The sequence below is a fragment of the Solanum dulcamara genome, chromosome 12 (genome assembly GCF_947179165.1).
Source record: "Solanum dulcamara chromosome 12, daSolDulc1.2, whole genome shotgun sequence".
NCBI lineage: Eukaryota > Viridiplantae > Streptophyta > Magnoliopsida > Solanales > Solanaceae > Solanum > Solanum dulcamara.
In genome coordinates this window covers 60,002,715-60,020,929 of record NC_077248.1, presented here as the reverse complement: position 1 = coordinate 60,020,929, position 18,215 = coordinate 60,002,715, and the positions used below count along the sequence as shown (strand labels likewise).

The window sequence follows — 18,215 nt, the reverse complement described above, 5'->3', positions numbered from 1 at the left end:
AATATAATGGCACCAACAATTAGGGATATTCACGACCTAGTTAAAAATCAAACCAAAAAAATAAATCAATTTTTATTTAGATTTGACTTTACAAAATCAAAAAAATAACTAAATCAAATCGACAAATTATACATATATTTTTTATAATTATATATACACATAATAGATTCTTGTTTATGAACAATTTTAAAGAGCTTATATATATTTTCATCAACATTTATTTATAATTTAAGTAAAAAAAAATAACAAAAAGGCTTAATATTTCTCTCCTAAAGTTGACCTAATCATTCCAGTCCCCAAGTCATTTTCATCTCCCTCTCTACATACTCATTTTGGTTAATATTTAGGATATTCACATACTCGTTTTGGTTCGATATTTACATAGTTGATGAGGGTTCGATACCCATCTCGTATCTCTTCCCCATATCTATTATATTTGTGTTGTTTCAAAGTCTGGCTGCGAGAGTTAAGAGAAGCTTACCTTCATAGTAATCTGGTTATGGAGCTTTACCCAATTTAGATTAGTTTAGTCAATTATAGCTAGATTTCTATTGCATTTGACATCCATTTTGTGAAGGGACAATTTCAAATATATACAATAAACCAATTAGTTTACAACAAATATATTCATGTTTTATTTACATTACTTATACATAAATTATACACTGAATATACATTATGATACACTCAAATGCTGAATATAGCTTGACTATACATGAAATATACATTAACTATACATGCCTATACAGCGAATGGCCATTTTTCTGATAATTATTTTTGCCGAATAGCCATGTAGCGTAATTATCCCTTTATAAAACCCAGAAAATTACCCCAAAATTTGTGTTTTATTTCATTTTGTATTTGAAATTTCATATCCTAATTGGGATCATAACATTTTGAAACTTTTGTGCTTTGTCCTTGCGGGGTACAACTCTGTTCACGAATATAAAAGTAAAAACATGCACTGAAACCTAAAGTTAATTTTGGTACATGAAATAAGGATAATAATTTTAAGATAAAATTTGAGATTAGCTTTATACCACATTTTTTGAGGTATTAACTAATCCCGAAATTATTTTATCCCACCAATTGTACTAAAATGGAGAGATTACCAATCTCATATTAGAAGGAGGGATAAGATAAAACAATCTCATTGGATATCCTTGCTTATCCCATCCCGCATATGCACGTACCAAAAGACATTTGGGAAGGAGGGTACTATTGTACAAGTGAAACATTATGCCTTTGTCCGTGCCATGCATATTCATTTTGGGATAATACGATATCAGAAAGGGCATATGAAAGGCCAAATATAATTGAACTATGCATGCACAAGAGTCGGAAAATGTTGATACAGACCCCCCTTTTTCCTTCACTTTTAGCTGGTTGCCAAGATGAGACCCTAAACCCTACCAAGTACAAGAAAAATACAATCTAAAATTACACCACTTCCCAGGAGTCTATATGCATGCCCCTCATGCAAAAGAACACAAGGCCAACATGGTATCCAATTGCGCCCCCAGGGCTTTTGTTCGATGATAAAGGTAGTACAACATTGTAAAGTTGTAGCAGCGGATTCTCAGTTAATACCAAAAAGAAAAAAACATGGTACCCAGTTGCAGAAACTGATACCGACACAAGTTTCCATCAACTATCTATATCGCAATCCCATGTCAAGCTCGTGACTGTACATCCCCTGGACATTGCCGCCACCAAAAGGGTGGATCTGCTTAGGAGCCCCAGGTTGCCTCTCAACAAGCCTTTGCATGGCCTCAGGATGATTGCTTCTGCTGTTTATATCTGGATCTGAATGAAATAATAAAAAAATTAACATATAAGTTTTATCCAGCTAGTTAAACATCAGCAGAAACTGCATCCTCAACCAGAAAAGTATCAGCGTATCACAACAATAAAAGGTAGAACAGCACAATGGCCTACTTAGAATGAATGATATGCAGGTCTTTTTTAGTATTACCAGTTTCCCAGGATCCATTAATTATCTAACAGCAGAAGTCTTGACATGTACCATCGAGGAGAAAACTAGGGCTGGGGAAGAGCATACTTCACTAACTCAAGCCTCAAAGGCCAAATTCATAAGCAAAGGGGGCATAAAAAGGTCACAGACAGACCTGCTTTCAGGAAAATAAATTTACTAACCTACACAATTTTGAAGAAAAGCTAAAGCTGATAACAGTAGTTCCCTGACTCTAGCATAGTAGGATTTTGGGGATTCCTCTTTTTGGCTGTTTACAGATTTTTGCTCAGCTAGCTTCATGTTGATTTTGTTTTGAAGCAGCTCTTTATTTTCCTTGTAACTTTGCAGCTCCTTCATGTGTTCTAATACAATTTAATTACTTCACCAAAAAAAATATTCAAACTTTGGTCATGTTTAATCCTCATTTCGACTTGACATCACTCAACAATCCACGGGAGATTATCATATTAAGATGAATCCCACCCAAGTAGCCCCTTGTAAATATAAAAGGTAGTGAAATTCATTATAATCTGCATGGTGACAATAACCAGCACAGCAATTTAAAACTTCAGAATCGGTGCATACTCAAGGGGACAGGGAAGAGTATAAAGAAAGATGCATGTACTTTCTTACATTATCATTATAGAAAAACTAAAGGAACAAGTAGAGGCCACAATTGAGCTGAAATCTGTGCTTTAAGTTCAGCAAGATCAGAAAGAGGAGAGAAAAAAAGAGAAGGAAAAAAAAAGATCAGAAAGAGAAACCTCACTTTGAGGTGTAATCTAGAAAGAAAGGTGCACTCGTGCTTTCTTGCTTTATCATGATGGCAAAACTAAGGAAAAAGTAGAGAGCGTTGCAGAAATGAAATCTACGCATTAAATTCAGTAAGACAAGAAAAGAGCAACTTATTTTTGGTTTAATCTCTAAAATATCATCACAGACAGCTGCAGAAATGGGACACTTAAGCTTTTTACCTGGCATTTGCACAGTACGGCCACTAGTGTTGACTTGGTGTGGCACAAAAGGGAAAGCTTGAATTCTGTTAACTTCCTGCATAATGTTGGCTGCTTGATTACTGAGATGTGAAGGAACCTGTGTGCCCCTTAGACGGTCATGTAGCAGATGAGGGTTATTTCCAGCCATCTGCATCTGCTGCAGCATAGGATGATGAGCAGGGAGATCAAACCCTGTCAGCCCACCATTAGGGTGGTGAAATGGAGGTCGATTCATATTTCCAGCAAGCTGACGGCCAGGAGCTTCATGTAAAGCCATGCTATCTCGACCATTGAAAATCTGAGGATTTAAATGAGCAGGACCAGAATCCATCGGATGAAATAATGGCCTCCCTTGGCTCATTTGCAAAGGATGAAACTGCAGAGATGATGGTTGAGCAAGACGATAGTGCAATTGCATTTCAGACTGATCATAGGAAACACGCGGTAAAGGCAGACCTTCTAGACTCATCAAGGACCTTTCATCACCACCAGACACACTACCAGTTGCCAACTCTCCTTTACTCAAAATTCCTGCAGGCATAACCATCGAGACCTGGGGATTCGAATGATCACGAGCACTAAATAAGTTTTCTGCAGGCAGATGAAATTCAGCAGCCTCACTCTTGGAAACCATTTCACTCTGGTGCCTTGAATTAACTTCATACTGGGATCCCAGCCAGTTTTGAGGCTCGTCCAGCTTGGTTTGATCACTGTAATTCAATGGCAAGAGCCTGTTATCCTTTCCACCTCCTTTTGGTCCAGTACCATCAATTATGGAAGAAAAAAGGCCATCATCAAAACCAGGCAAGGATGACTTGCGTGTCTCTGAATCATCAATTAGTCCAGAACCAACTGAGTTCTTCTGAATTGAAACTGGGGCTTGTACAGATTGCAGCTCCTTCATAAAAGCAGATCCAAAAAGGGTTTCTAGTGTAACTGCCTTTCCTGAAGCGCGAGAATCCCTGGTATCTTCCTCCTTGGATCTGTCATGGACAGTAAACTCATCATGTCCATCCCAGGCTTCAGTGACAGTACTGCCCTTCCCTGTCATATTTGTAAGATCTGGCCCCTTCTGTAATAATGAGAGGAGGTGTTGAGATGCATTGCTGTCCACATTTACCGGTTGTTCTTTAGTGTCTAAGCGATTAGTACCACAAACTTGTGAAGTAGGCTGCAGATTAGGTTTCTTTTCACTACACTCTGACAACATTTTATGTTCAAGGTCCTCACACGTAAGGATCGGCGGGTCTGCCTCCCTTTTACTAGAATCATACATAGGCTCAGGGACCCCAAGTGGTGCAGAAGGCATATGCAATGTGACCTTACTTGTAGGCTCAGGACTTTGATCAAAATATTCAGACGGAAAGCTTTTTGAAACGTTTCCATCAAAAGCTTGCGATCTGATTTTATCGCCACCAACAATTAACGCAAGCAAATCATTTGGCCTACTTGAAGAGGAGTCTTCTGTTGTCTTCCTATCTATAATGATATTAAATGGGATAAGAAAGGTTAAAAAAGAATTGTTAGAACCTCGATAGAAAAGAAACTAAAGAAGGCAAAAACCAAAACACCATAAATGGAAGGATACCTTCTTCCATAAACCACTGAGTGAACTTCGAAGACTGTATAGCCTTGGAGCCCAACATGTCATTTGGTTTACTATTGTGATTCTGGGGGGAAAAGTCAAATGAAGAAAATAAGCAACTAATAAGGAAAACATAAGTGTATTACAAATATTTACCGCTAAATTAAATCAAGAATATTGATGAATATCCAAAACTGGAAAGAAAACGAAACACAACAACAGATGACAAGAATTTCCGCACCCATCAGGGATCACGATGACAACCTTAGGGGTCATTTGGTAGCTGGTTTGGAAATGAGTTATTTAATTTTGCATAAGTAATACCACGTTTGGTAGTTGGTTAGGACGTAAGTTATTCGTGTATAAAATTAATTCAGTGTTTGATTTGCAATTTAGAAATTCACAAAATTAATATATGCATAAGTTATGAGGGAATCTATGTATTATTTTATGCAGGATAGAAAATGGAATAAGTATTACACGAATAACCCTGCATAACTAATCCATGCATAAAATAATACATAAATTCCTTCATAACTAATTCATGTATTAACTAATACTTGCATAACTCTAACCAGCTATCAAACGACACCTTAGTACATAAAACACATAACCTTTACCCTAAACAAAGGATGAAATCAACCTAAGAACATTTTACCACCTAATAGGTAAAGCAATTTTAGGGGAGGATTGCGTAATGGCAGGGTAATGGGGTTGATAGGATTGTTTAAGAACAATGAAATCAACTCGTGTGGCCATGAGAATTATTCACCTTTTCCCAGATAACTTCTTCACTTCATTTGAAAATCAGTGTTTGGCCATGAAAATTCCTAGTACAACTTTGAATTTGGAAAACACCCAAAACCCTGTTTTTTGTTGTTATTTTTTTTTTATGACAATGAAAAGCCGCAGCAGCCGCTACTCTTTGGGTGCGCACAGGGTAAAAACCCTGCTCCTATGTAATAGCTCGCAAACCACACAAGAGAGGTAACATGCACTAGGCAAGTCCGATGCGACGAGCTTGATCCAGAAGGCAAACCCCTTGCTTTCGCTGTCAAGGGGTTTCGAAATTGAGACCTCCAACATGGAAGTCCCAAGCCCAAACCACTAGGTCACCCCGAAGGGTACCCAAAACCCTGTTTTTATTTTTTTCACTTTCACTATATTTTCCTTTTTCAAATTTTAATCTTACCCAAAAAAATTATTTTTTTAAAAAGGAATAATTATTGTTATATCCCAAAAAAGGAAACTATTTACAATTGGATACCCCATTACTGTCATACCCCAAAAAGGAGTTCGCGTGCGTCATTAAGGAAAATCAACTAGTTCGCGTGCGTCATCAAGGAAAAAACACTGTAGTGAAAGACATTGTTCAATTACTTTTTGATACCATTAGAGTATATATATACTATGATAGTATCATGAAAGAAAAAACACTCGGTGAAAAACACTGCTCAATTATTTCTTGATACTATCATAGTATATATATACTCTGACAGTATCATGAAGGTATCAAAGTCTAAATAACACTGCAGTGAAAATGTTTAACTATCTTTGATACCTTCAGAGTATATATATATTGTGTTGTTATCAAGGAGCAAAAAACAACTAATCACTAGATAAATTGTCCAATTACTTCTTGATACCATCATTAGTATATATAAGTGTATATATAGCCTGATAGTATCATGAAGGGAAAAACATTGCAGTAAAAACACTGCTCAATTATTTTTTGATACCATCATAGTATATATATACTCTGATAGTATCATGAAGGTCAAGCAAAAACGGGAATGGGCCTAGTCACTCGAAGAGGGGGGGCTGTAATTATATACTCTGATGGTATCACGAAGGTCACGCGAAGATGGAAATGGACATGGTCACACAAAGAAGGGGGGGTTGTAATTACTTTGGGCCTTTGGTCCAATCAGGGTAAATAAGTTGGGGTAGGTCCAGTTTAAGTAAATAGTTTACTCCCTTGGTCTATTTTATGTAGTTTTCCCTTATAAAAATGACCCCATTTAAATTATAATGCATGTTTAAATTATATTTCATTAGGAGAAGTATATTCAAACAACCAAATATATTTGTACCAAACGCAACTCCGTCTTCAACTCCGACTTCAAAAAATTCAAAGAAAGTGAAAAAATATTGGTAATAGTATGTAGTAGCTTGTTTATGGAATCTAATCTATGACATTATGTGAATATCTATTTTGAGATATTACTCTTTTAGAGCAGATTTGATTGTATTTTTAAGGTAAATTAGTCATGTTGGGTGATTTCACTAGCTCTTAAAAATTTGGGGTATAAACCATATTTAGAAAAAGTACATTCAAATCCTAAATATTCTTTGCAAAAAGTATGGTCAAACACAACTCCAACTTTAAAAATTCCAAATAAAGTATTAATATTTGATTTTCATGGCCAAACGCCCACCAAAGCTAAGAGAGCAGAGAAGCTGATAAAGTGTGCAAAACTATTACCATAACTGAAGCCCCAGAGTCACCAACATTAATTGCTATAACATGTCCAAATATCTTATCCAAGATTGATGTTGAAGGGTCGTCGCTAGACTTAGCAAATTTGCTATCAGAATGCTGGGTACTGTCTTCAATAAGTCCAGGCTCATCCAAGGCTTCATGGACCTCTAAGAGAGTTGCTCTATGATTGAAGTGATCTTCCATGCCAAGTATCCTGTCAGAAGTATCTGATCTCACTGACAAATTAGCAATTTGGTCATTCTTCTTCAAAATTGATGTGTGTGAACTCCTATGTTCAAGTTTATAACTCGAGCTAATTTCTTGCAAGCTCTGTCTCTCTACACTATGGAGAATACCATTTGGGGCAGCATAGGCTTTGGCTTCCAATAGGCCTTCTTCAGTATCAGATTGTCCAACCTAACCAGAAGACATGACCAGGAAATCAATAGTTAACACCATCGGATTCACAGTGATAGACAGTTGGACAGAGATGCCATCGCATGTAATATGTCAACGGATGCAACTCAAACTTAAAACTCCATCATCAAGCAACTGGGTGATTTACATATAACCACACAGCTAGTGATCTCTATCACAAAAGGAAAATATAATTCAACTTTTACTAATTCTAAGAAACTCATCGGCCTAAAATAAATCAAATTGGGACTTGGAAGTTAAGCAAACCAGCCCCGCAAGATTATGAGCCGGTTTAATTATAATGAATAAATATTTCATAGCTCGGTCCAGCTAAGAATTACAGAATTTTTCATTGTTAATCAATTCACAATAGAAGAAAAAAGATCCTCGGGGAGGATTTTAGTACATAATTCCTCTTTTTCATTTTGTGACATTTTTTCTAGGTTACTCCAAAAAGAAAAGACACTTTTTTAATTTGGAAACTATTTAATCTTAACATCATCATTTTACCCTTACTAACATGATTGTCCAGATCCACTTGATCTAAAGATCTTTTATTAGGAGAACGAAAGATGAAGGACATGTGGAATTCTTACCATCTCATTTAATTATTGGTAGTATGGCATTTTTGATACTTTGCATATATTTAGCTTATATATCAAAAGTCCTCCTTAGCTTCTTAAACTCCACATCCCATCAAGCACGATCATATAAACTGGGTATTAATTGACAAAGAACTAAGACGAAATGAAAAATCCTCTCTTATTGTTTCCCCTTTTGCTTATTTCCTTGAAGCCCCATTTTCTTTTTCTTTTTTTTAATTAGAAAAGGACTCACTCTATTGGAGAAAATTAAGTAACAAGTAAATACCTCTGTCACGCGTGAATGGCTCAAATTTGAGCCAGATTTCTTATCCAACGCAGTGGTTTTAAAGCCAGGGGGTATACGCGGTCTAGCTGGTGGATTCTGTGAAGGAAAAGAAGTTTTTCCCAGATCACTGTTTGCTGAAGGTTGGGTGGTCATCCCATCTGCTTCACTATTTTTGTCCAGAACTGTTCTATCCTCCTCATTATCTTCCAGTAGTACTACAATGTCCTCAGTTTTATGCTTCTCCGTTTTCGACTTCTGCTTCTCTTGAAGAATTTTATGCTGTTCTTTCCTCATCAACTCAAAAGAAGCTGAAAGAAATTCAATCAAAACTCTATCCTCCACAGGCTCATAAAATTGCAGATGCTAACATGGGATATAGCATCACATCACAAGAAAAATGCATGATCTTAGACCTCATTTGTTTTTATTAAGATTAAGACATCTGGATCTAAATATTAAAATGTGCATTAAGATTCCGCTGTGTGAATTTGAATACACGTGTGAATATTAAGATGTTGTATTAAGATCTGAGTACTAAATAAGTAAGACCGTTTGTTTTTCAACATAATTTTATTTAAAATAAATAAATATAAAATTTAATAAAATACCAAATTCATCTAATACTTTCCTCTGTGAGCCTACTAAGTTTCGTAAGCCAGGTCAGTACTTAAGTTGGCCTTCACCGGCTGATAATACCAAGTCAGTCGTTCACACCCATAACGTACAAGGTAAAGTCCAATTTCTAGCGGTTAGTGGTGTAATGGCTAGCGGTAACGTATGGTAGTGCAGATTGGGGATGGTGTTTGCTAATGGTGGTGTTATGGGTAGTAGCTAGTCAGTGGTGATGATGACTGGCAGTAGTGGTTAATGGTGGTAGTTGGTGGTGTCGGCTGATAGTTGTGGTGGATGATAGTGATATCTAATGCTGGTAACGAATGATGACAGTGATTGGAGATATATAGTGGTGACTGATGGTGTTGTGGTGATTTTCAGTAGAGACTGGTGGTGGTTGTGGGTGGGTGGTGATGATGATTGTAAATGGTGGCTAGTGATGGTGATAGTTAATTGTAGTGATTGGCAGAGGTGGTGGGTAGTGGTAATTGATAACAATAGGTGTAGTGGCGGTAGTTGATAATAGTGGGCCATGGAGGTATCAATGAATGAATGGTTTGGTGAACTGACATCTTTGTAAAAAAGAATTGAGCAGTCATCTTAATGATATTAAGACTTTATCGCGGATCTTTATCATTCAGATCTATTCAAACTCATTAAGAAATCTAACATAAAAAAACGCACTTAACTTAATGATCAAAATCTGAATGATTAAGATTCAAACCTAAAACACAAACGATTAAGATTCAAACTTTCATAAAGTGTAAGCAAATGAGGCTTTAATTAGTAATACCTCTTCTCCTTCTTTCCTCTTCCACTCTATCCTCACTGGTACACTCAACTGAACCAAAAGTCTCATCATTGATTGCATCAGTGTCTTTTCGAGGGTGAGGTCCCGCCTGAATATATTGCAAGATTTCATTTCATGTAAAGTGTTGTTCAAATAAGAGGACAAGTCATGAAGCATGCCAGAATATTGGAAAGCAGTGTTCACAGATGTTCACCTTATAAGGGCGAGGAGGATGATATGGATCATTGGTCTTGTTAGATTGATAGTTATTGCTTGCGTGGACCTTAGGTGCAGATGTTCCAGATGCATATGCAGATGGCCTAGGAAATGAACCACTTCCAAGAAGCCCATCATGCTCAGAACCCTGCAAAGTGTGCTGGGCTTGATTGCCAAATCTCCTACCAGAATCTGGGTCAAAACTCAAAAGTTATCAACAAAATCTCTCTGAAGAAATACAAACTATTTTAGTGCCACTACACATGCACACAGAATCAACTAAGAATGTAGAGCATTAATGGAAGACAAGAGCAAGGCATTACACAGCAGAAAATGCACTATATTGCCTATGATGCAGGAGAGGCACTATTTCTGCAATTCAGCCAGCAAATAATGCATAACACAAGAAGTGGAGCAGAGAAGAACCTTCAAATGGCACTTGAGGCTTTACACAGAAGACGAATGACTAATGTGATTAACCATGAGTGGAACCTGCATTCCAATTTGTGTTTTGAAGATTGAATTTAAAGGGAGATAGAGATTCAAGACCCTTGGCAAACAGTTCCTTCAACTTTGATCATCACAAATGGACCAAATATACAATACCCAATGAAACAAACATGTGGAAGGTAGATAACCAGCATCCATGAAAACAACTAAAAAAAGAGAAGTAAAAGAAAGTCGGCATAACTTTACCTTGATACTCCTTTCATTGTCAAAAGAAAGAAAGTCAACATAATATTGATAAAAGCATAATTACTCTAATTGCGTCCAACAGGGATATATTGACTCCCCAATTTATAAAATGAGAACAACATATAAAGCATGATACTCTTAATTGATGACCCCTACATAGTTATCCAATCTCACACAGATATCCTGAATGGACACATTTATGTGATTCACAAAATATGAACATAATAGCACGCATCATAATCAGAAGGAAGTTAACCCAATTTGCAAGGTCCGGGGATGATCTGATTCATCGTCCCTAGACACAGAGGAATGTGAGTTGAAATATGAAAGTTCTTTTTTCCAAAAAATTAAAACGTGAAAGAAATGTTAACGATAAGCAACAGTTTGTCTAAAAGCCAAAATAGATCAAGGCTATTAGTGAGAAAAAAAAGTGCAAAGGAAATGCTATGTCAAAAAGAGTTAGCTCCACAACAGTGAATTTTCTAAATGCTTACTAGGGAACTAACAAAGTTAACAAAGAACTAAATTCTTTAGAGTGTCAAGTTTACTGCAGCAAAAAAGATGTGGAGTCTATCTTTCAACATATAGGTGAGGGGAAGAGTTCCCTTCGAAGCATCTGCTATTGCTTTCAAGCCAAAGGCACCAGAAACTGGAGGTTGGAACTGTCTGACAGATCTTTCTAATAGGCTTCCCTACATTCCACTGACCCCAACTTCTGTAGACATCACTAATACTGAAGGGAAAAACCCACTGAATATCTTAAAGACAAAGATACATGATCCATAAATCTGTTGTCACTGGACAGTGTAGAAACAAATGGCAGTAGTCCTCTATGTGTTGTAGACAAAGAAACATGTTCCATAACCATATGACCATATTGCATGGCATTCTAAGCTCAAGGTTTTCCAACCAATCAGACTTCAAATATAAGCCCCGTTCATTCTTTTTTTCTCACCCTTTTTAAATCAACATTCTCCAAGGAAGTTGCTTCCGTCAGCTAAACTTAAGGCAAGCTGATCATAAATAATACATCAAGAGCAGCACCAGTAATTCAACCTCCATACTTCACAGTCAGAAAATCTAACTTTTGCCATCTGTTTGATTAGATACAATTGTTGTCTTCTCCAAATGTTTGGACACACAAAATTACTAAATCTAATCTATCATTATAGGGAGATCCTATAATGATGTCCCTCTCTTTTTTACCTTCCTTTTTTTTCTTTTTAGATAATGCATACAGTACAACTACAGCTGCAGTTCTGAAGCAATCAAGTATAATGAAAAAAGGACTTATCACACACATAAAGGCAATATATATAGAAGAATCTGAGCTGAACCTGAATCCCGATCAGATTGTGCATCAGTATCTCGATCACTCCATCCAGACGAACGGCTTTCCCATCTTCCATAATTGCCTCGCGAATAACTACTGGAATCCCCACGAGTAGGTGGGGATGAATTATATTCGGTGCGTCTAAAACCTTGCAAAGGTAAGCTGCCAGGTTCTCTTTGGCGGTCTTGTATACCATGTGAAGTGTCTTTAAATTCACTATTTAAATAGAGAAAATCCAAACTATCAATATGGTCCACAAAATACAAAGACACTAGAGCATGTTCTGGGAGCTATCCCACTACATTTTGGAAATTATCACTTTACTCCTCTAATCCAAAGCAACAGCAATTCATTTAAGGAAAATTGGCATGCTTACCTCAGGATCAACTCATCAAACCCACTAGGTAACGTCTTGCATATCTTCAGTTGACGTATTGACAACAGAAACTCTCTTGAATATGATTTTCTTGAATGCCTGAATCATTACATCTAGCATTCATATACAACTTCAAAACAATAAAGTCTAACACAATATAGTACTTGGCTGTAAATCATGTCAGAAACTGAACAAGAAAATTAAGCATTACTTCTGAGTTTCTGAAGCACAATCTGTGGAGCTCTCACCATCAGTCTCCAAGCTCATTCTGCAATACCGCGTAAAACAACTCCCAACCAACCAACACACCCAATATTTCGCACCACTGTCAAATCTGTTTCACCCACATGGACTTGATACAACACGACCTCAATCATGCACTGGATTCAAACCATCTTATACAACAGAATTCCAAATTAACCATAGGAGAAAACCAAAACAATGTATCCAATTACAACTTGGTCAAACCAAACGACAAATTATACAACATCAGTACAGTCAGTAGCTATCTAATCCCAAAACCTGCAATTATATACAACTAATCCCCACCACTAAACACTGATTGAAATCAAGTTAATTTCCACTTTCTTCCAACACCAGGATTCAACAAACAAACTCAGTTACATCAGATTACACTCCCTACCATATTCTACCTCATTTTCAACAATGGAAACCTAAAACTACCTAAAACCGTGAACTCAGTGTTCGATACAAACATGGCTTACTCAACGCGAATCGTAGAATGAGAACAAATTCTAGGATTTTCCTTTTCCGTTTTGAAGCAATCTCATCTTTAACCAAGTTTAGAAGCTAGGGTTTATATTTCTACCTGGATCAAGAGAGAGTTCGGATATCCATTCATTGCAAATTCGTAGTTTTTCGATAGAAACGGAGAACAGACACACACATGTGTAGGCTTCTGGGATTTGATATTTTGGGGAAGTTTTCAAAATTAATTTTCAAGGCTTTGGTCAATTTTCTTTGAAAACATAAATGGATATATATATAAAAAAAAAAAAATTAACTTCGAACGAGAGAATAAGGGAAAGAGACAAAGACTATGAGCCCGTTTGAATTGGCTTTAAGTAGGTCAAAACCAATTTAAAGTCCCTTTTTAGTTTTTGAACGTGTTTGACTAATGCTGACTTTAAGTCATAAAGTTCTTAAAGTCAGTCAAAAATGAAAAGTTAGGATTCCTAACTTTTTTTCCAAAGTGCTTAAAGTCATTTTTTTTTACCATGAAAATTATTTTTATATCCTTTATATTTTAACTAAATTCTCAAACTACCTTTTTTATTCTTTTAACTCTAAAATTCACATCATAAGCACTTTTATCCAAACACTCAACTGTTTATTTATAAAAATAACTTTCAGCACTTCAAAGTTCTAAAAGCACTTTATACATAAAAGTTACTTTTTTTAAGCCCATCCAAACGGGCTCTTAATCTTATTAAGAGCCTGTTTGGATGGGCTTTAAGTTGGTCAAAACCAACTTAAAGCCCCTTTTTAGCTTTTGGACGTGTTTGCCTAATGCTGACTTTAAGCCATAAAGTTCTTAAATTCAGTCAAAAATGAAAAGTTAGGATTCCTAACTTTTTTTTTCCAAAGTGCTTAAAGTCATTTTCTTTGACCATGAAAATTACTTTTATATCCCTTATATTTTAACTAAATTCCCAAACTACCTTTTTTTATTCTTTTAACCCTAAAATTCACATCATAAGCACTTTTATCCAAACACTCAACTGCTTATTTATAAAAATAACTTTCAACACTTCAAAGTTCTAAAAGCACTTCATACATAAAAGTTATTTTTTTTAAGCCCATCCAAACGGGTTCTATGAGAATATTTCTATAGCCACTGCAAATGAAAAAAAATGTAGCAAGTTGGAGAAAAAGGAAGGGGGCAAAAACTGGTGGAGGAAAAGTAAGGATAAAAGAAGAAAGCAAAAGGGAAAGGAACGTCCACAAAGTGGACATCCACTTTCACAACCCTTTCATAACACTCCTCCTTGGATGTCCACGTGTACTGTGCCTCATTAAAAAATTTATAAGAAATAATATACATAGTTATCCTGAACACCCATAGATCTTGTGTCTCGTTAAAACCTTATTAGGAAAAACTCAGTGGAAAAAAGCCTAATGAAGCAAAATGAGTACACACATCTAATAATACGCCTTGAGTGTTGTCTCATTAAAAACCTTGTTAGGAAAATTCAGTGAGACAAAACCTAGACAAGGAAAACAGTGTGCGGCGCGTATTATACTCCCTTAATGAAGACATCATTTAATATCTCGAAGATAACGCATTCCAATCTTGTATCTCAATTTCTCAATAGATGAAGTTGGCAATATCTTGGTGAACATATCTGCTAAATTATCACTTGAACGAACTTGTTGAACATCTATTTCACCTTTCTTTTGAAGATCATGGATAAAGAAGAATTTTGGTGAAATATGTTTTGTTCTGTCTCCTTTGATGTATCCTCCCTTTAATTGAGTTATACATGCAACATTGTCTTCATACAATATTGTTGGAATGTCTCTTTTTAAAGAAAGGTCACATGTTTCTTGAATGTGTTGAGTTATTGATCTTAATCAAACGCATTTTCGACTTGCTTCATGGATGGCTATTATCTTTGCATGATTTGAGAAAGTGGCAATATAGTTTGCTTTATTGAACGCCATGATATAGCTATACCACCACGTGTAAATAAATAGTCTGTCTGCAATCGACCTTTATGGGGAGAAGACAAATATCCCGCATCTGCGTAACAATCAATTTTGACGTGGATTCATTTGAGTAAAATAATCCATATCAATGGTCCCTAGGAGGTATCTAAATATATGTTTAATTTCATTCCAGTGTCTTCGCGTTGGAGAAGAACTAAATCTTGCTAATAAGTTTACTGAGAAAGCTATATCTGGTCTAGAATTATTGTCAAGATACATTAATGCACCAATTGCACTAAGGTATGGTATTTGAGCACCAACAAGCTCTTTATCATTTTCATGAGGTCGAAATCGATCTTTATTAATATCAAAAGATCTCACAACTATTAAGGTACTCAGTGGGTGTGCTTTATCCATGTAAAATCTCCTTAAAATATTTTCTGTATATGTTGATTGATGGACAAATATCCCATTTGCAAAATGTCCAATTTGTAGACCAAGACAAAATTTTGTCTTTCCGAGGTCTATTATTTCAAATTCCTTTTTCAGACATTTTACTACCTTTGAAAGTTCTTCATGAGTTTCGATAATATTCAAATCATCAACATATACTGCTATTATGACAAATTCAGATCCAGACCTTTTCATAAAGATGCAAGGGCAAATTGGATTATTTTTATATCCTTCTTTTAGCAAATATTCTCTAAGACGATTGTACCACATTCGCTATGATTGTTTCAGTCCGTATAAAGATTTTTGAAATGTTATTGAACAAGTTTCCCGGGAATCTTTATATATCTCAGGCATTTTAAATTCTTCGAGAATTTTCATAAAAATATCGTTATTCAAAGAAACCATATAAATAGGCTATAACGACATCCATCATATACATGCCAAGTTTTTCATGAACTGCTAGATTTATAAGATACCTGAAAGTGATTGCATCCACCACAGAAGAATATGTTTTCACATAGTCAATGTCGGGTTTTTGCAAAAATTTTATGCCACAAGTCGTGCTTTATATCTTATAACTTCATTTTTTTCATATTTTTTTTACACAAAGACCCATTTGTACCCTATTAGTTTTATACCTTCAGGTGTTCGGACTATCGGTCTGAAAACTTCGCATTTTTCAAGCGAAACTAATTCAACTTGAATTACATCTTTCCATTTTGGCCAATCATTCCTCTGTCTAGATTCATCGACAGATTTTGGTTCAAGATCTCCATTTTGTTGCATTAGTTCAATACCAACATTATAAGCAAAACTATTGTCGACAATTACATTATTTCGGTTTCATATTTTTTCTGATGAGACATAATTTATTGAAATTTCTTTATCATTTTCAGGCATCTTAACCTCTTCCAAGGTCTTATCAATTGTTATGTCTCCTCGCTCTTCTTGAGCAGATTCTTTCATATCATGACCATTTTGATTATTTGCTCGTTTTTTCTTTTTCGAGGATTTTTATCTTTGGAACCGATCGGTCTACCATATTTTAAATGTGGTTTAGATTCATTTACATCAATTAATTGTCCTAATGGGACATCAACTCGAATTGGAGCATTAGCAGCTGGAATATGAGATTTAGTAACTCTTGATAGGTCAGTGAATGCATCTAGCAGTTGATTTGCAATATTTTACAAATGAATTATCTTTTGAACTTCTAGTTCACATTTATTTATATGAGGATCTAAATGAGATAGTGATAATGCATTCCAATCTATTTCTCTTTTCAGCTGCTTATTTTCTCTCCCTAATGTTGGGTATACTGATTCATCAAAATGACAATCAACAAATCTTACAGTAAATAAATTTCCAGTTATAGGTTCCAAATATTTTATGATAGAAGGAGATTCATACCCAACATATATCCTCAATCTTCTTTGGGGTTCCATTTTTGTGCATTATGGTGGAGCAATTGAAACATATACTGCACATCCAAATATTCTAAGATAAAAAATATTCGGCTCCTGACCAAAAGCCAATTGTAATGAGGAGAATTTATGATAACTTATGGGTCTAATCCGCACAAGACTTGCTGTATGCAAAATAGTATGACCCCATAATGAAATGAGAAGTTTTGTTCTCATAAGCAATGGTCTAGTAATTAATTGAAGACGTTTAATCAATGATTCCACTAAACCATTTTGAGTATGAATATGAACAATCGGATGCTCAACTGTTATCCAGTGGACAAACAATAATTATTAAATGCTTGAGATATGAACTCGCCAGCATTATCAAAACGAATTGTCTTTATTACATAATCTAGAAATTGTGCTCTTAACTTAATTATTTGAGCAAGTAGTCTCGCAAATGTCATATTACGAGTTGATAATAAGCATACATGTGACCATCTTGTAGATGCATCTATTAAAACCATATAATATTTAAATGGTACACATGATGGTGAATAGGCCCACATATCACCCTGTATACGTTTCAAAAATGCTGGGGATTCATTTCTCACTTTGATTACTGATGGTCTAGTAATCAATTTGTCTTGAGAACATACAACACAAAAGAATTCTTTAAATTGAAGAATCTTTTGGTTCTTCAAAGAGTGTCCATGTGAACTCTCAATTATTTTGCGCATTATATTAGAACCGAGATGGCCCAACCGGTCATGCCAAATAATAAAATTATTTGAGTTAGTAAACTTTTGATTTACTATGGCATGTGTTTCAAGCTAATACTATGGCATGTGTTTCAAGCTATCCGACATCATTGTAGTAATGTAAAGATATTCATTATTTTTATTATTTGTAGTCTCAATATGATAAATATTTTGACGAATGTCTTTGAAACTTAATAAGTTTCTTTGAGACTTACTACAATATAATGTTTCATTCATTGTTAAATTTGTTCCTCAGACAAGTACAACTTTAGCTTTTTTGGATCCTTCAATTAATCTTGTACTACCAGATATTGTATTAACATAAGCTTATTTCATAATCAAATAAGAGAAATATTTCTTATCTCTTAAAATAGTGTATGTTGTGACACTATCAATAAGATACATATTATCATAATTGATGTTGGATCCAACTGATGACTAGAGAATTTTCATATTCTTCATAAACAAAAAGATACATTATAAGGACGTGAAAAACTAACATAAGAAACTTTTAAGAAATTGCACTGCCTTAAGAAATATTTTACGAAGGACAACATAATATCAAATATAATAAAAAA

General features: G+C 35.3%; 1 protein-coding gene across 1 annotated transcript; it reads right to left on the bottom strand.

Moving 5' to 3' along the window:
* Window positions 1-1,299: 1,299 nt before the first annotated feature.
* LOC129876670 (uncharacterized) lies at window positions 1,300-13,332 on the bottom strand. Its single transcript, XM_055952160.1, has 11 exons — window positions 13,177-13,332; window positions 12,559-12,742; window positions 12,348-12,446; window positions 11,976-12,187; window positions 9,941-10,134; window positions 9,730-9,835; window positions 8,325-8,632; window positions 7,041-7,454; window positions 4,559-4,640; window positions 2,950-4,449; window positions 1,300-1,806 (listed from the first exon to the last, which is right to left on the bottom strand). Exons 2-11 carry the CDS (start codon window positions 12,612-12,614, stop codon window positions 1,652-1,654), a joined length of 3,126 nt encoding a protein of 1,041 aa, XP_055808135.1. The 5' UTR covers window positions 12,615-12,742; window positions 13,177-13,332; the 3' UTR covers window positions 1,300-1,651.
* Window positions 13,333-18,215: the final 4,883 nt, after the last annotated feature.

Bases quoted from the DNA above. Each gene is read 5' to 3' on its own strand.
- LOC129876670 (XM_055952160.1), bottom strand. From the start codon at position 12,614: ATGAGCTTGGAGACTGATGGTGAGAGCTCCACAGATTGTGCTTCAGAA. The intron at 12,447-12,558 runs GTAATGCTTAAT...GTAATGATTCAG, and splicing joins TGTGCTTCAGAAACTCAGAA to GCATTCAAGAAAATCATATT. The intron at 1,807-2,949 runs GTAAAAAGCTTA...TATTTCATTCAG, and splicing joins CCGTACTGTGCAAATGCCAG to ATCCAGATATAAACAGCAGA.